Source organism: Chiloscyllium punctatum, chromosome 32 (assembly GCF_047496795.1).
Source record: "Chiloscyllium punctatum isolate Juve2018m chromosome 32, sChiPun1.3, whole genome shotgun sequence".
In the NCBI taxonomy this organism is placed as follows: Eukaryota; Metazoa; Chordata; class Chondrichthyes; order Orectolobiformes; family Hemiscylliidae; genus Chiloscyllium; species Chiloscyllium punctatum.
Window position 1 is genome coordinate 64,391,469 of NC_092770.1, and position 17,543 is coordinate 64,409,011.

General features: G+C 39.1%; 1 protein-coding gene across 4 annotated transcripts in view; it reads left to right on the top strand.

Annotated features, from left to right (window-relative positions):
* The window catches only part of pnpla8 (patatin-like phospholipase domain containing 8), a 78,904-nt gene that overhangs the window by 14,533 nt on the left and 46,828 nt on the right, over positions 1-17,543 (top strand). For 3 of the 4 annotated variants that reach the window (XM_072552529.1, XM_072552528.1, XM_072552530.1), the window contains 4 exons: positions 832-981; positions 6,718-6,869; positions 11,248-11,342; positions 17,260-17,431. In XM_072552529.1, coding sequence (XP_072408630.1) covers positions 832-981; positions 6,718-6,869; positions 11,248-11,342; positions 17,260-17,431 — 569 coding nt within the window. The remainder of the gene's footprint in view (positions 1-831; positions 982-6,717; positions 6,870-11,247; positions 11,343-17,259; positions 17,432-17,543) is intronic. The other variant, XM_072552531.1, reaches the window with a different exon arrangement.

Sequence of the window (17,543 nt, forward strand, 5' to 3'; positions counted from 1 at the left end):
GATTTGTGCAAACCAGGAGCATCCCCAAATGAGTTTATGAAAAAATATCTGCTGTTAGTACTGGGAAAACAGTTATGGTCCTCAGCTGAACTATGTGTGGATTCACAAGGAGTGGTAAATGGTTCCAGTGTAAGCCAACTCCCCAGCACCCGCACTATGCTGCGGTGGCTGCCAGTCGTTCTCCGCATTTAACTCTGTGGGATTAACAATTCTTCGATTCCTTTGTGGCTGGGGCAAAGCGCTTGAGAACATCACCTAAAATAGTCGCAAAGAAATACAATGGGGAATTTAGAAAAACAAGCCTGTTGATATTTCAAAATGCTTTGTGATTACTAGGCCATAACCACAGTGGTAGTGATCTGTGACTGTCTCTTTATAGCCCGTCTGTGGCTTTGACTTTATTGTGCATGGTGCAGTTTTGGTCCAGTGCACAATTTAATTTTTGTAGCTAACAATATGCCTAAAATGTACATGTTTAATGATATCGGTATTTCACTGATAAGTATTTTGATGTACACGGCTACATTTTTCTATTTGATGTACAGTTTTCTTTTCTGTAGTCAGCTCTATCTGCTGTTAGATGCATTCACTTAACTCGTTTTGAAGGATCCTGTTTACAGGAACGGCTTACAATACAATGTCTATGACCTTGCTCAATTTGCTTGCTTACTTTTATCCTACTTTAGATTATGGTTTGATTTTCCAATATTTTAATTTGGGTAATAATATGTAAGAAAATTTACATAACCAAGACCCCTCAAATCTAGGGAAGTTACTGTGACATACTTTTATCTCTTTGGTCACTGCACTATCACTTTTCTTCCCCTCTAGATCATCGCTAAGTTCAGTGTTGATAACCGGACAAGAGCTTTGGTACAAGCGTTACACAGAGCATCGGATGTCAGAGTTTATGTTAATCGAGTCGAAGAGCTGAGTTATCACCTCCTGGAATTCCCTGAAACCCGGGCTGTGGCTGTCAAAGTAAATGAGAGGCTACCATTCTTTATTTTATTAGGAGATAGTGAACTCTGCAGATGCTAGAGAAGTCAAAGTCAATAAACTGTGGCACTGGCAAAAGCACAGCAGGTCAAGCAGCATCTGAGGAGCAAGAGAGTTGATTTTTTTTTTGGACCTAACCCTTCATCAGGACTTGTGAAGGATTATGCCCGAAACGTTCACTCTTGCTCCTCAGTTGCTGCCTGACCTGTTGTGCTTTTTCCAGTGCAACAGTTCTTTGTTTTATTCAAATGAATTGGTTGAAATTTGCACAGTATGACTATTTTGAACTCCAACACAAAAAAACTCTGTAACTAGCTCTCCCCAAACTTGTTCCTTTGTTCCACCACACACGGGAGAGAAATTGAACATGACGCCATTTCCCGTAGGTGTCACATCTGCACGAAATGACCTCCTGTGGCATTGCACATAAGATTCAAAAGACACTAGAGTGTTGAATTCTAGGTGGGTGTGAGCTTGGTTGGAGGATTGGTAAACTAATAGACAGGGAGTTGGGAAAAAGGATGCGTTTTCAGGATGGGAGCCTGTAATGAGTGGTCTGCCATAGAGATCACTGCGGAAGATACAATTACTTACAGCATATGTTGATGACTTAGATGAGGAAAGTTAATGTCCTGTACTACATTCCATAGATGACACAAAAGTAGGTGGAAAGGTGAGCGGTGAGGAGTGTCAGTAGAGGCTTAGAAACAAGTTAAGTAGGTGGGCAATATTTCCCATCTGGGAAGTTGTCAAATGTGAGATTATGCACATTGACCAGAAGAGAAGCTGAATATTATTTAAATTGGGAAAGCCAGCAACAAGCTGCAGCTCAGAATTTTGGGAGTCATAAAGATGTACATAAAGGAAACAGACTCCTGTGTCCTATTCATCCATGCTGACCAGATATCCCAACCTAATCTAGTCCCATTTGCCAGCACTTGGCCCATATCCCTCTAAACCCTTCCTATTCATATACCCATCCAGATGCCTTTTAAATGTTGTAATTGTACTAGCCTCCACCACTTCTTGCAGCTCATTCCATTCACTCACCACCCTCTGTGTGAAAATGTTGCCCCTTACGTCCCTTTTAAATCTTTCCCCCTCACCCTAAATCTATATCCTCTAATTCTGAACTCTCCCACCCCAGGAAAATTATCTTGTCTATTTACCCTATCCATGCCCCTCATGATTTTATAAACCTCTATAAGGTCACCCCTCTGCCTCTGATGCTCCAGGGAAAACAGTCCCAGCCTATTCAGCCTCTCCCTGTAGCTCAAATCCTCCAACCCTGGCAACATCCTTGTAAATCTTTTCTGAACCCTTTTCAAGTTTCACAACACCTTTCTGGTAGGAGGGAGACTAGAATTGCGCACACTATTCCAAAAGCGGTCTAACCAATGTCCTGTACAGCTGCAACATGACCTCCCAACTCGTATACTCTATGCTCTGTTCAAAGTATACCAGACGCTGCCTTCACTATTTTTTCTACCTACGACTCTACTTTCAAGACACTATGAACCTGCACTCCAAGGTCTCTTTGTCCAGCAACACTCCCCAGGGCCTCACCATTAAGTGTATAAGCCCAGCTCTGATTTGTCTTTCCAAAATGCAGCACCTTGCATTCCTCTAAATTAAACTCCATCTGCCACTCCTCAGTCCTCATGCATGACTCTGAAAAAGTTCAGTTGCTAATAGGGAAGTAAATAGAATGTTGGTCTTTATTTCAAAGGGAATAGACCACAAAAATAGGGAAGTTTTACTAAAACTATGCAAAACACTAGTAAGATGACACCAGGATGAGTAACTTTGAGTTCCTTATCTCAGAAAAAAAATCATAGAATCCCCACAATATTGAAGCAGGCTGTTTGGCCCTTCAGGTCCACACTGACTTTCCGAAGCACATCCCACCCAGTCCCACTCCCATACCCTATTCCTGCAGCACTGCATTCCCCATGGCTAATCCACCTAACCTGCACATCGTTGGACTGAGAGGGGAGACTGGACCACCTAGAGGAAGCCCACACAGACACTGGGAGAATGTGCAATTACCAGACAGACAATTGTCCAAGGTTGGAATCGAATCCAAGTCTCTGGCACTGTGAGGTATTAGTACTAACCACTGAGCTATCATGCCACCATGTCAGTTTTTGCAATGGATTCACAGATGTTAGACTCTCTGTCTGTAGTTTCCTGGTTTATTACTACCTTCTTGAATCTTGGTGCAGCATGAGTTGACTTCAATCCTCTGACACCCCTCCTGCAGCCAAAGAGGATTTGAAAATTAATGTCCATGCCCTTGCAATCTCTCCCTTGTCTCCTTCACCTGGGCCTAGGGATTTAGTTACTTTCAAGTTTGCTAAAACAGCTAATACCTCCTCCTTCTCATTGCTATCATTCAAATATATCATAGTCTCTCTCCCTGATTTCTGTACCTATGTTGTCCTTCTCTACATTGATTGCAGATGTAAAGTATTCATTTAAAACCTTTTTTTAAACTCATTTGTGGGATGTGGACATCACTGGCTGGGTCAGCATTTATTGCCCGTCCTTAGTTGCCTTTGAAAAGTTGGTGGTGAGCTGCTTTCTTGAACCACTCCAGTCCATTTGCAATTCCATCAGGGAGGGAATTCCAGGAGTTTGACCCAGTGATAGTGAAGGAGTGGTGATATGTTCCAAGTCAGGAAGATGAGTAGCTTGGAGGGAACTTGCATGTAGTGGTGTTCCCATGGATCTGCTGCTCTTGTCCTTCCAGATGGAAGTGTTTCTGGGTATGGAAGGTGCTGACTGAGGATCTTTTGGTGAATTTCTGCAGTGCATCTTATAGATGGTACACACTGCTGCTATTCCGCATTAGTAGCGGATGCTTGTGGATGTCACGTCAAACAAGCAGGCTGCTTTATCCTGGATGGTGTCCAGCTTCTTGTGTTGTTGGAACTGCACCCGTCCAGGCAAGTGGGGAGTATTTCAGCACATTCCCAATTTGTAACTTTGAGATGGTGGATGGGCTTTGGGGTGTTATTAGCTAAGTTATTTTAAAATATTAATATTAGGTAGGTATACTTGTAAAATGTAATTTGAATTGAAACTAATGTTTCAGTTAATGTGAAAAATCTCAGGCTGGGATGAGAATATGAAAATCTGATTGGCTGTGCAAGAAGTCAAGGCAGGGAAGTGAGCATGCTTCTTAGAGGGAGGGAAGGGAAATAAACAAAGTTGACAAATATGTGTATCTGAAGCATAGTTTTAAACTTAATTGCGAGTCACTTGTTTGCTCACTGTGTTCACATGCATTCAGGCTATGTGATTCCAAACTGAAGATTCTTGAGAGCTCCACAGTGTGGTCAGGATGTGCAACTGCAGATAGACCAAAAACCACAATGTGAGACATGGAAAAATCTTATTAAAAATTGAACAGATAGGCATCGTTCAGTTAATGTGGGAAAGTTCATCTAGAATTTTTGAATGAAATGACAACTGCAGATGACATTCTAAATACTGTTTGCATACTCACCTTTATAATTGCTGTCACTAGGATTCTATAAACTGTAATGGAGGAGTACTGGGTCAACTGTTTAGTTGAATTGAAAGCACCCAGCAGTACACTTAATTATATCTTTTATCCTTTTTTTAAAAAAATTGAGTTTTGTCTCGAGAAATCAACATTTGAGCTCATAGTGGCAGGGTGAAGTTCTAATGGCTACAAGATCCGTAACTAGTGCACATAGTCATCTGAGTAATATGTAATGATGAAACCAGACTGTTAGATTAGAATTAAGCTACACCTGTTCAAATGTGCTTGGTGACAATCTCTTTCCCCCACCTTCCTTACAAATATCAATGACTGAGAAATACAAATGTTCTAGTTTGCTCAGCTTTGTTAGTGAGTTCCACATTCTTGCCACTCTGCTTAATGAAGTCAGTACTTGCTCATTTTGATTTTTATTTTTAGTGACTACCTCATATTAGTTGCCTCTAGTTTCCTTCCCATCCATGAGGGACAACATGGATGGGAACCTTTCATAAATTTCCAGATTTCAATTTGGCTGTTTCTGGCCTTTCTTTCTCAGGTGGAAAATCCTTTGGTTCGTCCTTTGGTTGTGGAAACAATCTTGCGTTGTGGTGTCACCTTTGTAAAACTGTTTTGCATCTCTTCCACTGCCTCTACTTACCCTTAATACAGTGACCGGAACGGTACAGATATTCGGCTTGCATTTAGCGAAGCGTTTTTGCTTTCAGTTCTAGAAATAAACCTTGGTACTTGGATTGTTTTTATTATGTCATAATTAACCTACATGAAAAGTTTCAGTAATTTGTGCATTTGCATTCTCTAATCCTTTTGCATGTCCGGTCCAGTTATTTAATTAAAAGCAAATTACTGCGGATGCTGGAATCTGAAACCAAAAGAGAAAATGCTGGGAAATCTCAGCAGGTCTGGCAGCATCTGTAAGGAGAGCAAAGAGCTGATGTTTCAAGTCTAACTGACCCTTTGTCAAAGCTACTTGTCAAAACTAGCTTTGACAAAGGGTCAGTTAGACTCAACGTCAGCTCTTTTCTCTCCTTACAGATGCTGCCAGACCTGCTGAGATTTTCCAGCATTTTCTCTTTTGGTTCCAGTTATTTAATTGTCTTATTTCTCAAAATGTAATACCTCCCACTTCAAACTGCATTTGATTCTCTTGCTCATTCAGCCAATTTATTAAACATAGATTAATACGGGTATCTGTCTGAAGTAGGGAAGTTTGAGTCATTCATTTGATATTTCTGCTATATTAATGTAATTATAGAATTTTTAATTACTATTTCTGATATATGTTGACCACCACTCTGTTTAAGTCCTGAAAGAAAGTGTTTATTCAATATTTCTGCTATTTTGCTATCACAGTGGTTTCTAACAATGGCCCTGTTTACATCTTGATTTTACATTCATTTATCTGCCTGTGGAATGCCACACTATTTTGTTTAGAGTTCCTTGCTGAGTACTATTTGTTTAAATAATTAAATAATGGATTAAATAAATGGGCAAAATTGGAAAAGAAATATGACTTCTAACAAAATAATGAAATTAGAGGTTTTAATCTTGTTGCAGTTTACACCTGACTGATTTGATTTGCTGGTAATATTTTCAGTGGTTGAGGTAGTTCACAAAGGAACAACAAATTATACAACTCCAACTTTTGAAGAAAGAGGCAGTTTGTATGACCTTCTTTGAACAGACGGAGTACTCCAAATTTTCACTGACTATAATGTCCACAAATTTTTGAAATGCACAATTTTATCACCTAAAAAAAAGTGATTTATCTTGGATTCTTCACTTTCAAACAGTAGCAAGTTTTGGTGGAGGCCCCAGTGGGAATTTCCTGTCTAGTTGGCTGTCAGTGATTAGGCATGGCAGTCAAAATGCTGACATTACTGCTCAGTCTGCTCAAAATAGACCTCCAGTTAAAGTTGGAATGAGTTTTTAAATGTCTATTCCAGTAAAAAGCTAAATTTAATTATAGTATATTAGATGCTGCTATTATACTCTCCGAAACACATTTGAATACTTAAATAAATTCCCCAGAGAGCTTTCTGTGGGTAGCTGCAAGCCACTTTATTCATGGATATTTCTATTTTAGCAGGAATAGCTAGCCATACTGCCTTTTTTATTGTGTTAAGTATTTGTTACAACTCTTATAATGAAGACTGAGTTTTTAAAATGGTCTTATTCTTTTAAAACAGGAGAAAATAATTCCTTGCTTGCTGCGTCTGAGGCAAGCAAATGATGAAACTCTTCAGAATGCAGTCAGGGAGGCACTGGCTTTGATTGGATATACAGACCCAATAAAAGGCCGTGGCATTAGAGTTCTGACTATTGATGGAGGAGGAACGAGGTAATTGAACTTCTGATTTTAATGTTTCAAGTGAGGCTTGTAATATTACATCAGAGTAACTCTTCCATTTGTCTTTTTCAATCAGCATAGTCAAGTCCCAGAGGACCATAGGGTTAGTGGTGAGTTTAACCTGAGGGTGTGGGGTTCTTGGTCCGGGGACAGAATCCTCACTGTTGGAATCACACTGTATCGCAAATCAGCCATCCAGCCAACTGAGCTAATCAGTCCAACTAAGGTCACCTTGAAGGTCTGCCTTCTCACCCTCACTCATTGCCTCTGAGACACTGGGATCTTCCGGTTAAGCTTAACACCAGTCGTGTTTCTCTCATGAGAGAGGAGCCTTGTGATCCTCTGGGACTATGGTGACTTTAACTGACCTAAAATTGAGCTTTGTGTTCAAGGTTTCTGCTGCTTTCTGGCTGGCTGCTTCGATATAGCTTTGATGTTTCACTTGATCTTTCCTGTTGGAGGGCTGGTTATTGCATACTGAGCTCAATCACTGCTTAGGTTTTGCAAGGTCTATCCAAATCAACATACCTCTGATTTTAACCAATAGTATTCTGTAATGATATTGTTAATGAATTGGGGAAGGAACGTTTGTTAGTTACGTTGCATTTTTACTAACATTTGGATTCAAATTCATTCCACATCTATGGAATGATGGTTTCACACTAAGAGTGCTGCACAGCAATACACTGCCCAACCTCATCCTGCTTAAATAGATGGTGTATGTTGGTCATTAAGTGCTCGAAGTCTTTCTTGAATGTCATAATGCAGATAAGGAGAGTATAAATATCGCACTGCTACTTTGCAAGTTCTGAAGTTCCACTCCTGAAAAAGAGAGTAAGTTTTGAAAATCTATGTGTGAGGAGTATAAATGAGTCCTAAAGTGAAGAATTTTAGTTGATGCAAAACAAAATACACCAATTACCATTACCCATTTGTTCAAAACAAAGCTAATTTTTTTTAAACCACCACATAGATATTTTCATTCCTTTTGAAAATAACTGAAAGCCCATTGTCTGTTTGCAGTGAGGGACCTAGGCTTCTTTACAGTTCACAGAAACACTCTAGCTTTATTTTATGGGTCTGTTAGAGCAGAAGGACTTTTCAGTCAGTGGGCATGCTTTGTGAGGGATGTCAGTTCTAGATGCTGACTTGTATGTTCACTGGAAACCAAAATGTTTGCAAGCGAGAGAAGAGAAGATTTATTCCTCCCTAAAATGGAAGCATAAACCTGCTGCTGGCTGCATTTAAAACAATATGGGAGTTGAGAGTGTGGTGCTGGAAAAGGGCAGCAGGTCAGGCAACATCCGAGGAGCAGGCGAATCAACGTTTCGGGCAAGAGCCCTTCATCAGGGCTTCTGATTCCTGATGAAGGGCTCTTGCCTAAACGTTGATTCTCTTGCTTGGATGCTGCCTAACCGGCTGTGCTTTTCCAGCACCACGCTCTCAACTGATCTCCAGCATCTGCAGTCCTCACTTTTTCTCCTAGATTAAAACAATATGACCTTGCCTAAAGAATAAAGTTAAAGTTGAAACGGTGAATTGTGATTGAGCTCAGGAAAGCAGCAGGGGAAACCTTCAGAGTTGCAGCTGCAATGTTGGAGAATGATGTCACTGTCAAAGTAGCCAGGATGAACTTTCTGGATCCTCACATGCTGTGCCACTTGAAAAGATTAAACAGATTTTTGATCTCCAAGGGAGTTGATGCTCATTAAAGTAGACAAAGTGTATTTAAGGCCATATTCTGATCAGTAATTCTTTCATATGGGCACCAGCATTTGTCGCCCATCCTTAATTGCTCTTGAACTAAGTGGCTAATTGCACCATTTGAGACAGGTGGTAAGTGTTACCCACATTTCTGTGGGTACAGAGTCACAAGTAGGCCAAATCAGCTATGGATGGTAGGCTTTCCTTTCCTAGGTGGGTTTTATTGACAATAGATTACAGTTTCATGATCACCTTACTGGGACTGATTTTCAACTCCCAAGTTTTATCAATTTTTAAAAATTTCACAGGGCCTATAGGAGGATTGAAACCATGTTTCCAGAATGCTAGCCAACTAATCCAGTGATGTCACCATGACATCATGGTCTCCCCTATGAATGGCAGAGCAAACTTGATGTCCTATTCCTGTCCTCCTTTCTTATGTTCTTAAGATAGCCATTATGGTTAGTGGCTCTCTGAATTTTCCCTATGTTCTGACAAATTAATGAAATAAATTTTTGATCTAGTAAAAATGTAGTGTGAATGGTGGTCCATTCCTTGAAGCAACCACCTGTATTCAAAACCAGGTCTGCGCATATTTCACTTTTTATTGTCATGGCAGTTACTGCACTCCCATAGACTTTCAAAGATCGTTTGTTTTCTCCCAAGGAATAATTGAGAGGACCTACTGTAAATTTGTTTATCATTTGTATTGCCTACAGATTATTTGGGCTTTCAGATAAGATGCAATAAACATGCATGTAGCTTTCATTTAGAACAAAATCCAAAGCCATCACCATTTTGCAATTGAAATAAAACTTGTGTCACCAATATATTCATTAAGACCATAAGATATAGCTGCAAAATTAGGCCATTCGGCCCATTTAAGTCTGCTCTGCAATGGCTGATACACTTCTCAACCTCATTCTCCTGCCTTTTTCCCCATAACCCTTGATTCCTTACTAATCATGAACCTATTTATCTCTCTGCTCCACAGTCACTATATCCAGATATCTTACTGTCCTGTGAATTTCAAAAACATCTCCCCCATCTTTCTAGATTCCATTGAATAGAGATCCAGGATACTCAGCTGTTCCTCATGGCAAGCACATTATTCCCAGGATCTCCAAGATCAGCGCATCCTTCCTTTGAAACGAAACACAAAACTGCTGATGATACTCCAAATGTAGTCTTGTATAGAACCAGAACCTTTTGCAGCCTCAGCAATGCATCCCTACCCTTGTATTCTAGCCCTCTTGAAATGAAGGTTAATATTGCATTTGGCTTCCTAACTGCTAGCTGAACTTGTTAATGTCAAGAGAATCCTGAACTAGAATGCCTCAATCCCTTCGAAATGTATTACCTTACACTTTGCCACATTGTATTCCATTTACCTACTCTCCTAGCCTATCAAAGTCTTCTGCAATCTCCCCACTTCCTCAATACCACCTGTACCTCCGCCAATCTCTGTATTATCTGCAAATTTAGCAGCAGTGCCCTCAGTTCCTTTGTCCAGATCACTAATCAATAACATGAATAGTTGTGGTCTGAACACTGAATCCTGCAGAACACCACGAGTCACTTCCTGCCATTCTGAAAAAGATCACGTACTGCCTTCTACCAGTCAGCTGATTCTCTATCCATGCCAATGTCTTTCCCCTAATGCCATGGCCTCTTATTTAGAATCTTTTTCTATCCTAAGTGGCTGTTCTCATCTTGCCTGGATATGTAATACCTGTTGAGAAACCTGGTCGAGGGTGTGCTGTTGCAAATTATTTTCATGCTGAATAGATGATCAACCTGGTGATATAGGAAAGAAGACTGCAATCAAATAATTATCTAGGGATTCTGGATGGAGCAGGATTACTGGACTGAATTCATTTGTGCAGAACTTTCTTATTCAGTCATTTCTGTTTCCAGTTTACCAGGAATGTCAACTTTCCTGGGAGCTGGTCCTGCAGAGTTTGGTAGAGGTCATGGGCACCCCCCCGCCCCCCAAACAAAAAAAAAATTGGCTCCAGCAGTTCAGAAAGTAGCTCACCACTCATCAAAGTTGATTATTGATGTTCAATAAATCATGGTCTAGTCAACAATAACCTTCCTCTGAAGGAATTTTAAAAACCGTAGAGAGCTGGCAGATAAATTTCTGACTTCTGGCTCTCCACTTGAGGTAGTAGACTCATTCAAGGCCAATTTGATCATTTGTGACCATCCAGCTCTTTACTGGAGCTCTTAGTTTACCATGGGTGTTTTACTCTGTACATTAAGGCATCACTTGTTTCCGCAATATTGATATCAACTTTGTACAAATACCGAGACAAAAACGTGACTAATTCAAATTTGTTTAAACACATACATAAAATAGTTTCCCTACTACCTTGTGGTTAGTCATTCTGTACTAAATGCTTCATTCTCAATGTGATGGTCACAAATGGCAAATATTCTGCTGTTGCAGCAGGCATCTTTAGAAATGTGTCCTTTATTTGCATTGTGAGCATTAGAAAGAAATGGTTATTGTGCAGTGAGTAGAATGGAACATTTTGTTTGCAACAATAGCGTTTGTTGCACCATCCAGTTTAGATATTTCTAGCGTTTACAGAAAAGGCATGAACTTACAAATTAGAAATATCTCGCACAGATAATGAGAGAAGTGTTTTATTTGTTATAGGGGACTGGTTGCTCTTCAGACCCTTCGTAAACTTGAAGAACTGACAGGAAAACAAGTCTATCAACTCTTTGACTACATCTGTGGTGTTAGCACAGGTAGGTGCTGTGTGACCATAAGACAAAGAAACAGAAGTAAATCATTTGGCCTATTAAGTCCACTTTGCTATTTGATGAGATCATGGTGATCTGACCATTCTCTTCACTTTGATTCTATCTGCCTTTTCCCCATTACTCTTGATTCTCTGATTATCAACCAAATTCGACTTTGAATATACTTAACAATCTAATCTTGATACTCTTTGCGACAAGGCCTTATGACCCACTGATGGAGGAAAAAATAATACACCTCATCTTTGTCTTAAAATGGGCAAGTCTTTACTGTGAGATTATGCCCTCTGGTCCTAGGTTTTCTCCGCAAAAGCAAACGATCTCTCCACATCTAGGAGAAAGTGAGGACTGCAGATGCTGGGGATCAGAGCTTAAAAATGTGTTGCTGGAAAAGTGCAGCAGGTCAGGCAGCATCAAAGGAGAAGGAGAATCAACGTTTCTTATGCCTGAAACGTCGATTCTCCTTCTCCTTTGCTGCCTGACCTGCTGAGCTTTTCCAGCAACACGTTTTTAAGATCTCTCCACATCTACTGTGTTAAGCCCCCCCCAGAATTTATATATTCCGATAAAGTCTCCTTTATTCTTCTAAACTTGAATGAGTGCAAGCCCAACCAACTCAACCATATAATAAAATCTCTCCATACCCAATATGAGCCCAGTGAACCTTTATCTGGACTGCCTCCAATGCCAGTGTATCTATCCTTAGATAAGGAGACCAAAACTGTTCACAGTATTCCAGCTGTGACCTGATTAGTGCCTTGTTTTAGCTTAAAATAAAGGCCAACATTCTATTTACCTTCCCTATTTCCTGCTGAATGTCAGTACTAGTTCTTTGTGGTTCATGTGCAAGGACCCCCAAATCCTTCTGTGCTGCAGCTTTCTGCCACTTCTTTCCATGGATGGCAGACTCTAAACAGGCTTCAGTTGAAACAAGAGCCATTCAGCCCCTCAGAGTCTGTTTCAGTTCTATTCCCTTCAAATCATTGTACTGAGTTTCTGGATAACCTGCCCTGCTTGCGAGGAAAGTTTTCTGCCAGCCTCGAATTTAGCCTAAAAATCTTACCAGGAGCTCAACTGTGGGGATCTGTCACCTGCAATAATTGGAGACACTGCTGTAGAGTCAAGTCTCTGAGATGAGAAATTGATCTTGCCAGACCACTAACCTGTGTGTGTCACAGTTAAACTTGATGTGGAGGAGCCAGTGTTGAACTGAGGTGGACAAAGTTAAAAATCACAATACCAGGTTATAGTCCAACAGGTTTATTTGGCAGCACTAGCTTTTAAAGCACTGCATCTTCATCAGGTGGTTGTGATGCAGGACCATAAGACACAGAATTTATAGCAAAGGATTCCATCTCCTGCAGCTGAAATGATATATTGAACAAACCTAGATTGGTAAGTCGTTCATCTTTTAGAATGGGTTTGCTGGTTTCAGTTCTTTAATATGTAAATCCCAGAATTTCTTTTAAGTCACATTCTCACGATAACTTAATGTTTTATAACAAAAGATGACAATGCCTTAAAGGTGTGAGGCTAGAGCCTGTCTGTATCCCAACCTTGAGTCAAACTGATTCTACTTCCAAAGTGGAATTTACAAAAATATTACATAGATTGACTGTCTGCAGGTTCTGCATTTTTTGAACACATTAGAATGTACTTGCAAATATAAAAGCCTTAAAAAAAAGATATTGAATTTACATATTAATGAACTGAAACCAGCAAATTCTTTCTAAAAGATGAAAGCCTTAGCACACTCTGGTTTTATTCAATATATTGTTTCAGATGTGTGAGACTGTAATCTTTTGCTATAAATTCTGTGTTTTATGGTTCTGCATCACAATCACCTGATGAAGAAACAGCGCTCTGAGAGCTAGTGCTTCCAAATAAACCTGTAGGACTATAACCTGGTATTGTGTGATTTTTAACACTTGTATTTGGGGCATTAACTAATCTTCCAAGTTATTACAGCAGTGGAAACTATAAATGTAATTCAGCTCTGAGCTAGTATGTAGTTGTATAGGAGATGGATCTTGGCAAAATATTTAAATAAACAAGGTGTTGCTCCCCCCCACCTTTTCATTTAAGGGAAGAATATTCCTTCTTTCAAGAAATTGAGGTTAATGCTGCAAAAGATGAATTGTGGGATGAAAATGTTTAATGAATCTGATGGTGCTGGTTGATTTTACAGCAAGTTGTTACATCTCTTGCAAATTCTACCCGATACTATATTTCACCAATAAGTCTCCCTTGAAATAATGTAACTATTTACAAATAATTCAATGCTTGGAAATTTCAACTCTCACCAAATCCTGTTCACCCATGACACATTTTGCTCAATAAGTGAGATTGGCCGATTACGTATTATCTGGTCAAGAAGTGCTTTACTTGAAATTAAGAATGAAAATTTTGCAAGCCCTTCATGAGCTTATTGTTCCCTATTTCTGTAATCTCTTTCAACAATGTTTTACAATCTCTTTTGTCATTTAATTCTGATTTCCTAAATGTCCCTGATTTTAATTGCTCTGCTGCTGGAAGCCAAGCCCTACACTCTGAAATTCACTCCAGTTCTTCACTACGTTTTCCTCTTTGAAGACATTCTTTAAAACTTTTTCTTTGACTTAGTTCATTGCCTACTATGTTCAACTTGGTATCATATTTTGTTTGATATTGTCCCTGTGAAGTATCTTGGAACATGTTAATATCCAAAGGTGCTGAAAAGTGCATGTTGCAATTGGTAATCTGCAAACTATATTCTACCATATGTGCACCAGTTGATTTTCATAAACACTAGAGGGCACTGGTTGTTAACACTTCATGCCCAACTGGTCTAATGCATTACAATTGCAGCAATGATTCTAGACCCTATATGAGTAAAATGAGGCATAAGAGAAGATAGATGTAATGAGTCCTAACTGTACACTCTATGGAAAATGATCTTTTATTACCAGAGATTTTGATGCCTGTCAAACTAGATAAGCCTTCAGTTAGGATCTTTGGAATGTAGAAGTTCATTAAGGAAATGAATATTTGCCCTCCGCCCTGTAGTAGTTATACTTGCAGTTAGTTGTGGGGTATAATGTAATTTTATATTCAAATTTTTAAAAATCATACTTCAGTACAAGTTTACGGGTCTGTTTTCTACAATGATAACTGGGGAAGAAGTCTGTGACAGCAAAGGATGCTTTAGCTTATAGAGTCTGCTCACATCAAACTTGTGAATCATTATTCTTTAATAATAATATTACTCACAGAGCAACAGTGCATATATTAATTTAGAGAAATTCATTTATCTCCTCTGTTTATTTAAAAATCATGCAGGACTGTTAGTGTCTCTATCATTCCCCACAAATTGCCATTTCCTCACTATTTCACCAATGGTTACTAGTTCAACTCCATTTTAAATATATTAATTGATTCAACATCAGCTGTCATTTCTATCAATCTTTTTTACAAATCCATCATTGAGGGTTGGGTTGAGTTGAGGAATTTTTTTTGTCAAAGTAAGTTTATCCTGTTCTGTAACAAAGTGAATTTCATCCTATGCTCATCAAGCATGATACAACTTAAATAATGTTGATTTCAACTTAGAGTCATGCATTACTTTGAAAACTAGATCACATCTATCCTTAATCATGTTCCAAGCAAGATTAATTTTGTTGTGGAAGTCTTTTGATGACTTTATTTCTTTCAGTATGCAGGCTCTCTAATAAGTGTTTGAATCCTTTCCAATCTGTTTTCCATGCTCCAAGCTTGGGCTCAGACTCATCCAAATAAGGATGCTATTTATCAGATACAATGGTGAAGTTTTACAGATGAGTTTAAGACCAGCTCTGTGTTCCAGATTTGTCTCATGAAACAACTACACCACGCTGACTAGATGTTTTCTTGCTTCTGTCGTTTGTGTACTTATTTTTGTCTCCAGAAATTAAACAGGCTTTCTTTTAATATTGCAATTAGTTTAAGAATATCAACCAGGTGTTCTGGCAAATCAGTTGACACTGCTGAAAACCATTTTGAGGTTGAATCCTTCTACAGTCTTAAAGGCAGTCCTTCTCCTTAGGCCAAATTCATGTCACATAAAAGAGAAGTGTCTCCTCAGAATAGGACTTCTTAGTTTAGCATGAATCCACAGCTATTTTCCCCCCAAATGCACTAGTTAATATTGTGCAACGAAATGGTCTGAAGTATCTCAAGCTTTCCACATAATTGGCTTAATCAAGAGTCCGAATGTACTATTTTGCTTCATCCTCAATGTCTACTGTAGAGCTTAGCATCGTTAAACATGTAAAAATGTGATCATTCACAATGGACTCGTTCACATTCCCATTACAAGACAATTTCTGTTATTGCAGGTTTCTATTTTTTGTCAAATGCTCAATAAGTTTAAATGTCCTCTTAGGATTGCATGAAGAACGTCTGTTGAAATTCCAAGTAAATTTTCATCTATTGAATTATCCAATTCACAAACTTCAGCCAGTGTCATTAGTGCCCAGTTCTACTGATACAATGTTGACAGGTCTCCTGTGGAGTGCCAGTGCTGGATCAGTGGCAGCATGCTTATCTCTAAAGCAAAGATTCTGAGTTTAAGTCTGACTCCAGAGACCAGAGTACATTATTTAGGCTGACAGTTCAATGCAGCATGTGAGAGAGTGTTGCACTGTCAAATGTGTCATCTTTAGTCATGATCAATAAATCAACAAAAGGGCAGGTTCCATGATTTAAATAAGTGCAGGACGTACTGTCTAGTATTCTGGTCAATATTCATCCCCCGAGCAATATTGTTCAATCAGATTGTCTCGCCATTTTCTCACTGCCCTTTATGGGCCCTTGCTTTTCGATGCCCTCAGGTGTTATGTATATGTGTTATGAAGATGTGGGTGTACTATCCCTTTTAAGAGAGTAAAAGCTAGCAGTGACAGCATCAAGTGTTCTCAATAAAATACAATGTAACATATGTTCCAGCTACTGGGGTAGCTAGTTGCCCGGAAATGACTAAACAGATTTGAGTTTGGCCAGTTAGTTTAAATTATACCCCGAAAAAGTACCAAATTCCTATCAAGTGTGAATTGAGTATATTGACAATCTTAAAAGCCAATGCTTTAATCTGATGCTTTAGGGTATAAGACCAGGGAAAATTGAACGGTTGGGAGGACCAACAGACCAACAGTTGTAGACTGCTAGTCAAAACTCTAAGAGGTACTTGTCTAGAGAAGGAGTTTGTACAGAGAAAAGCCTCAATAATGACCTGGAGAGCCAATCTACCGACAAAGGTAAAGAGAAGATTCAACCTTTGGCTGGCTTTAAAATTTGGATTTTTCTGTAAATCTTAATTGGGAGTTTTATTGGACTGGTATTCTAGAAGGGAAAGTTTAAAAAAAAGTTAGAGAAAGGAATTGTAAGTAGTTGTTAATTACTCTTTGTTAAACTTAAAAGAAATAAAGTTGTTAATTTTTAGTTAGTTCTTGGCCAGTTGAATTTTTACAGATTACTGCATGGGATAAACCTTTTGTGTTGCTGGTTTAAAATTAAGCAAGAGGGTTTACCCCATGTCATAACACGTGTGCAGCTGTGGATCTTGTGTTACCTGACCTACAATTGGTAAGCAACTATTTCATCCAATTCTTAGCAAGGGTACTTCTTCACTATAATAGTGAGTGCCAAATTATCAATGAGCTCATTTAGCATCTTGGTGCCAGTACATTGTGATAAGCATAGCACTCAAGCTAATGTAGAACTTGTGCTAATCCTGATCATTCAGATTACTTCCACCACCAGTTATCGCACTGTTGTACAATTCGATAAAAGCCCAACTTTAATTTGGTGGGGAGGTTAACACGTGTCTGTAGAGTCAGGTAATTTTTGTCATGTAAATGGACTTCTATTGACTTAAACGTTATTATTCCAGGTGCTATACTGGCGTTCATGTTGGGATTTTTTCAAATTGCACTGGATGATTGTGAGGAAATGTACCGGAAACTGGGAACTGATGTATTCAAGCAGAATGTAATAGTTGGAACAATGAAAATGGGCTGGAGCCATGCCTTTTATGAAAGTGAGCCTTGGGAAAAAATACTGAAGTAAGTTTGTTTTTAGATTTCTTTGATGCTTATTATAAACTGCCTTAAATTCAGAAGACTTGGTCGTTACTTGTGATTAGCACAGTCATTTTGGGACGTCCCACTGTTAGTA